This window comes from Kryptolebias marmoratus, linkage group LG11 (genome assembly GCF_001649575.2).
Source record: "Kryptolebias marmoratus isolate JLee-2015 linkage group LG11, ASM164957v2, whole genome shotgun sequence".
In the NCBI taxonomy this organism is placed as follows: Eukaryota; Metazoa; Chordata; class Actinopteri; order Cyprinodontiformes; family Rivulidae; genus Kryptolebias; species Kryptolebias marmoratus.
In genome coordinates, this window is record NC_051440.1 from 8,022,270 (window position 1) to 8,029,009 (window position 6,740).

Below are 6,740 nucleotides of genomic sequence, written 5' to 3' on the forward strand. Positions count from 1 at the left end.
AGAAGAGATCTTCCTAATGAAGTGTTCCTCTGGTTTCCTTTGGTCTCCGCTTGACTTCTTTTCCCAAGTCACTCCTCTTGACTTATGTCTGTTTACTGTTGAAGCCAGCCTGTCAGTGGAAAAATACTGCAACATATTCGTAATAGGACTGCATCATTTAGGCATTACGTTTCATTTTAAAGGGATAGCTCACATTTTCTAAAGTGGGGTTCTGTTTAAAGGTCCATCCATTATCTGCCACTTGTTCCCGAGTTGGGTCACCGGGGCAGCAGCTTGAGCAGGGATGCATAGAACTCTCTCTACAGCCACCTCTTCCAGGAGAATTTCAGGGTGTTCCCAGACCAGCGGAGAGAAATAGTCTCTACCGTGTCCTGGGTCTTCTCTGGTGTCTCCTTCTAGTTGGACATGCCTGGAACACCTCTCTAGGTAGACATCCAGAGGGCATCCTTACTAGACGCCCAAACCACCTCAATTGGCTCCTCTTGATGCAGAGCAGCAGCAATTCTACTCCAGAGTCCTTCCTGGATAACCAAACTTCTCAGAGCCACCTTGCAGAGAAAACTCATTTGTATCCGCAATCTCATTTATTTTATTTTATTTATTTCAGACATTCCACCAAGAGAGAAACAAAACAAAGGTAAAACTTAAATATTCCTAAGTGCAAATGTGACACCCAGTTATATATCACACATACACAATTACTCACAAATCGACTAGTTATTTCATGACTATGTCTGAAAAGGGGCATTCTTTCGGACACTACCCAAAGTTTATGACCATAGGTGAGGGTAGGAAAGTAGGCCAACCGGTAAACAAAGAGTTTTGCCTTGAAGATAAGCTTGCTGTTCACCACAACGGACCGGTACACAGTACGCAATACTGTGGAAGCTGCAGCATTCTGCCTGCCGATCCCACCCTCCATTCTTCCCTCACTCATGAACAAGACCCTGACATACTTAAACTGCTCCACTTGAGGCAGCACCTCGCTCCCCAAGGTGTTGAAAGCCTGTTGAAAGGTCATGAACAGCTAATATCCTACCTGTTGTGGATAGCTATTTGAATGACCTCAGTTTGAAAAAACAGAACTCGAGTCTGACTGATCGATGAGCTACCGGCTAGCCAGAGCAGGGTCCACCGTGGTTCATGTGAATGGAATTTTATAAACTTTTATATACTTTTACATGTCACATGACATGGTGAAATCCATCACTATGTTTTTTTCCTTTGTGGAAAATGAAAATAATGGCAGCAGCAGCTAACTGTTGCACTTCCGGTGTGGCCCGGGCCACTTCTGAAGAGACTATAATGAAATTTCTGCCAGAATAACTGTGCAATGTGAAACTGACAACAAGGTAAAGATTAACTGCCAGACCTGCCTAACAGCAATAAAGCATTTAATATTTAAAGGGGACCTATTATGCAAAATTCCCTTTTTGCATGTTTTTGTACTTCCATTTGGGTATCTACTGCTTCTAGAAACAGTCCAAGAGCAAAACAACAACGACAAAAACACCCAGCTACTTTTTGACAATAAGTAAATGTTTTCTGGTGTCTGCAAAATGACCTGTTTGCCCGTTACCTAGCAACCCCAAGATGAGCCCAGCCCCTCACCTAGCAGCCCAAGTGGACATTACATTTCAATTAGTTTCAGATCCATTATAACTAACAAGCAGCTCTACTGTAACATTCCACAAGGCTCTAATGAAACTGATATGCATTAATTAAATGCCCTTTTATTTCACATTAGGGCAGCACACAGAAGCAAGTCATCCTACAGGATTTGTATTTACTGAGAGAGAGAGAGAGAGAGGGAGCCCTCTAGTGATCATAGACAATTCACCTCCATATAAATCTGATACAAACAAGACTCAGGATCTGTTTTTAATTTATTTATTTAAATCTCAACCGTGAAGGTGATTCATGTTACAGTAAAACTTAAAAAAAAAAAAAGAAGAGCTCTTAGTATTCATCATGAAAGGGGTACTCCGGATGGTCGCTCCACCTGTGTTAAAGCAAAGAAGTTATTTCAGCGCGTGACGGTCTCTTCTCGGTCATTCACAGGTTGTATTTTCTTGTATCGCACCATAAAACAGGCACAGCAGTTTGCTGTCGAAGCATACGTACATCAGCAGCTCCACAAAGCGAACGTTTCTGTTCAGTCCTTCAACAGCTCTCATTTCATCCTCCGTGAGGGAAAAATCAAATATCTGCGAGAGAATAGGATTTGTTGAAGCTGGAGGTTTGGACAAATTAAAGATATAGTTCAGATTTTTTAAATTTTGTTTTGAAGAGGTGTTATATTCAGTCCTTTTGTTTAGTCAGTGTCCTACCTGCAGTAGACAGCAGTTAGCGTGAACTCTAAGTGAACTCTAGAGAGAGGCTCTAATAGAGGAATCAAGCTATGAAAAACCAGTCTATGTAAAAGCAAATTTCCATAATCTAGAACAACTAAAAACCTCAGAAATTATATAACAGTTGGATTTAAAGCTTTGTTGTGATCTTTCACGCTGTGACACTCGCACGTCTGCTCCAACATGTTAATTGCTTCCAGTTCACTGACTTGATGATTGCTCTCATATAATGAACTTCAGAAAGTACTTGGAGACATCAGGGACTGAATTTGGGATTATTTAAACAAGCTCAGGTTAAACAAGCCATCATGTCACTGTTCAGTAGTCTGGTTTTATGTCAGCTTCTCTTTTATGCGCCTAACCTCAGGTAGGCATAGCTGCTTTGATTCCTACAAGACTTTTGCTGTCCGCTTTGTGCACTACAGACACAGACAGCTATGGAAAGAACTCCTATAGCCATTATTCAAGTCAGACGGACATTAAGTAAAGACAGAAATTTCATAACTATGTATATGACACAAAGGTAATGTGTAAAAACCCACAGCGGAGTTTTACTTGAATGGAACTAAAATATTAGTGTTGACATTTGCTCTTAAATCGATCTTCCTCCTAATAGCAGCTAGCTTAATTCACCTATGAGGTCCTTGTTTTAACTCCCCTGACCAGTGTGAGGTTTCATTTACATCAGAAGTCAAAACCCCAGTGCAGGAATGATGTCACTTTCAGCGTACCATGTTCCCGCCGCAGCTCAGAACATCAGTAGGATTGGCTAACAGCTCAGTGACCACGTCAGCTCGCATCAGAGTTACAAACTATACGTTTAACGCATTTAAACACTTTGCCAATGTGTTCGCTAATGAAGGCTGTAAAGTACAAACTGTACAAACTGACATAGGAGAAAATAAGTAGTTTATTACTGCAGCTATCACCACTTTTTATGCGTGAGGCAGCCGTATTGGATTTGGAAACTGAAGCCTTTCCCGCTTCCCTGTACAAATGTAACACATCATAAATTGACTAACTGCTGTCTACTGCACTGACTGCACACAAGTACTACATACAAGTACTACAGGCAACCCCACTTAGAAGAATTAGAACGATTCCTTTTAAAATTACAGCTAAAAAAATAATGAGTTCTGACACTACAATTTACCCTCACTGTGTTTGAATACATGCACATGTTGGGATGAAGTACCTGGAAGTTATGTTTGATCCTCTCTGGGTTGAAGCTCTTTGGAATCACCACCACTCCTCTTTGGACGTTAAAGCGCAGAGTCACCTGAGCACTGCTCTTGTTGTACTTTTTCCCAATGGACACCAGCAGCTCATCCTCCAACAGAGGAGGACACTTCAAATTCACCCTAAAACAGGCAAAATGTAAGAAGCCAATATCTGTATTCTTTATTTATTTTTTACAACTTTTCTTTGCAGCCTTTTATTATTAATTGGTAAACTAAATTGCCCAGCAACACTGGTGCTCATATGCTGGAAAACACATACCAGGAAGCATCTCTGGAGGAGCCGAGAGGGCAATAGCCAACAATCACGATGTCATTCTGACGGCAGTACTCCAGAAGCTTAGGCTGCGTGAAATATGGATGACATTCAACCTAACAGGCAAGTAGGAAGAAAACACATGAAGATAAATGTCTTCTTGCTCCTTCAGCAATGTGAAAAAGTGTGGAAATCAAAACGCCACAATCACTTCTGACTGAAAGAAAGGACATTTTGCCACAGCCTGTGGCTTAGTTACATAATCTATGGCAACAGCCGACAACATTAGTGCCCCCTCTCGTAAAATCTGCATGCAAAGGCAGCTCTGCGGTGTCAGTGGAAACACAACGTTTGAGGAGGGATCACCTGGTTGGACACAGGTTTGTGTTTGAGGCCTGGTTTATTCAGCAGCAGCTCCAGCTGCCTGCGGTTGAAATTCGAAACCCCCAGAGACTTAACCAGCCCGGCGTCTTTGCAAGCCTCTAAAGCCTGTAGGGAAGAACAGATTTATACTTTCAGAAACTGATGGGGATTATCGAAAACCATGATCAGGTATCTGAGTCAAATTTAAAGCACAGTGAAAAGAAACCACCACGCCAAACTATAGTTCCAATATCTGTAAAGCCGACAACGTTATAGCCACTTTTGTGTTTGCTGGGGTCGTTCATTTGTGCCAGCCAATCTTGAATCGGACTAGATTGAGTTGCAGGTGCACATCCTCTGATTACCTTCTGATGTTCCATTAAGACCCATTCAGGTGTTCATGAGTTAATTTGCTAACAGACAAACATGGTTGACGCCACCGCTTTAAAGCAAAGCTCAAAGCAGTGTGCCGGGAATGACGCTCAGCTCCCAACAGACCGGATTTGAGCTCAACAGCTGTATATCGGCCGGAGTTACCGCCATTTTGGTGTTTTCTAAGGTCACTTGGCTGTGGCGACGATCTTTAATTGAGTTGACACCAACAGTTATTCAGTTCACCATATTCAGTAACCATGTCTTATCTTAAATGACGACAGTAATTTAAATATGTGGTCAAGTTTTAAATCACTGGATACTAAATTCCCTGAACTAAAAGAATCAATTTAGTCAGCTTTGACTAATATTGTGCTTCTTGACAGTTGTATAGGAGATATAACTTTTTTTTCCCCACCACAGTTGTTATATCACCACACAGCAATAAAAACACCATTAAAAAGATAACTTATGGGCAACTTCCTTTGGGACACTAAGACAACTCACCTCCCATGTTGCACAGAGGTCTGTGTGATGGTAGATGTATTTTCCATCCTGGTCTTTCGGATAAAACTCCTTCCCAGGCTAAAATGTAAGCACAAATAAATGATTTGCAGTGATAGATTATATTTAATCCCATTCATCCAAGGGTGGAATGCGCTGTTTGTTTGTTTTTTGTGATACTGAATAACTCTTGTCCTTAACTCTGTGATTATTCCAGCGGTACAGCTACAGCTGGGCACATTAATTTCTCCATCTACATGTGTCCTCTATGATCACCTTGAAGGCCATAGGAAGCTCCATGATGTAGAGATCCACATAGTCCAGTTTTAAGGCTTTCAGTGTCCTCTCCAATGCAGGTCTCACCAACTCTGGGGGGTGGAAGGTGTTCCAGAGCTGTGGAAGATAAAGAAGTGCTAATTAGAAAGCACTGAAAGCCGCTTAACGACAACAAAAAAAAGGGGCAATTCAGCTCGAGTTAGAACATCAGTAAAACTAATTTTAAATGAAATCGAATATTTGATGGCTTCACACTTCTAAGTGGGTTAATATTAGCTTGTGACAGCAGTGATGACTGCATAGCTAGTGGACAACTAGTAAAAGCGAAGCAAAAGGCTTCTGAAGACAAAACGAAGACTGAAAACCAGAGTGTGTTACCTTCCCACAGTAAAAGATGTCCTCTCTCCTAACAGTTCCATCTGCGATCTTCTCTCTAATGGCTTGGCCCACTTCATGCTCATTGAAATACACCAGCGCCCCGTCAAAGTGCCTGTAACCGACATCTATGGCCAGCTTCACACACTCGAGAGCTGTGCCTTTGCGTGTCTGTAAAAACCCAAAGAAAAAAAAGTCATAAACATTAGATAAATTAGCCTGTGTGTTCTTTCAAGTTGCAGTTGGCGATTGCACAACTACGCATACAAAAACAAATGCTTGCACGTTACAGGGAATTATTACAGTTAACCTGTCCTTTATTTGCACGCTGGGCCTACGTGAGCAGGCTGAATAGCAGCACCGTTTTTTTTTGTCCCCGCATGCACATATATTTGATGGGGACGTTCATGCTCGTCAGTCAAACAGAAGCAATTTTTTTTTTCTACTCACACTCCGAGGATCCCCATAGGTCCCCAATCCCAGCAGCGGAATACGGTTACCGTCACTGAGAGGGACACTGTGTGTCTCTGCGGAAAGATTCATGAACGTTCAAACGGAGAGCTGTGCAGCTCAATCATTACTACCTCCGACCGAAGGACAGCAGAGCTCGACTGTGGACGTTGAACCGGGATGACGCAACGTCCAGCAGCCACTGGAAGGAGTTGCCTAAAACTCAACCGAAACTTCTTTGTTGCCCTTTCCATGTCAAAATAAAGGTTACTGAGAAACTAAAACTATATATATTGTTGGCTTCAAAGTCACTGTCACGAAAAGACTTCACTAAATATGCTCAGTTATTTCAGCAAATAACTGTGTCGGGAGCGCACATTGCAGCCAGAGAGGTGGATCCGGCGGATCTGAACATTTTCACGGCGCTTCTGATCGATTTCTCTGTAAAAACTACTCATATAATCATGCCAATGTTGTAACTTTCAGTTTAATCGGCAGCTATCAAAATAAAATAAAATAAATAAATAAACGAGGTCTCATGTGGAGGTCTTTTTA

The 6,740-nt window shown here is 41.9% G+C and overlaps 1 protein-coding gene across 1 annotated transcript in view; it reads right to left on the reverse strand.

Annotated features, from left to right (window-relative positions):
- Positions 1-1,874: 1,874 nt before the first annotated feature.
- LOC108250100 (aldo-keto reductase family 1 member D1-like) overlaps positions 1,875-6,740 on the reverse strand; it is a 6,700-nt gene continuing 1,834 nt past the window's right edge. The window contains exons 2-10 of the mRNA XM_017439815.2: positions 6,186-6,262; positions 5,739-5,906; positions 5,361-5,477; positions 5,088-5,165; positions 4,212-4,334; positions 3,852-3,961; positions 3,547-3,712; positions 2,125-2,207; positions 1,875-2,002 (exon numbers count right to left, since the gene is read on the reverse strand). Coding sequence (XP_017295304.2) covers positions 1,960-2,002; positions 2,125-2,207; positions 3,547-3,712; positions 3,852-3,961; positions 4,212-4,334; positions 5,088-5,165; positions 5,361-5,477; positions 5,739-5,906; positions 6,186-6,262 — 965 coding nt within the window. The 3' untranslated portion in view covers positions 1,875-1,959. The remainder of the gene's footprint in view (positions 2,003-2,124; positions 2,208-3,546; positions 3,713-3,851; positions 3,962-4,211; positions 4,335-5,087; positions 5,166-5,360; positions 5,478-5,738; positions 5,907-6,185; positions 6,263-6,740) is intronic.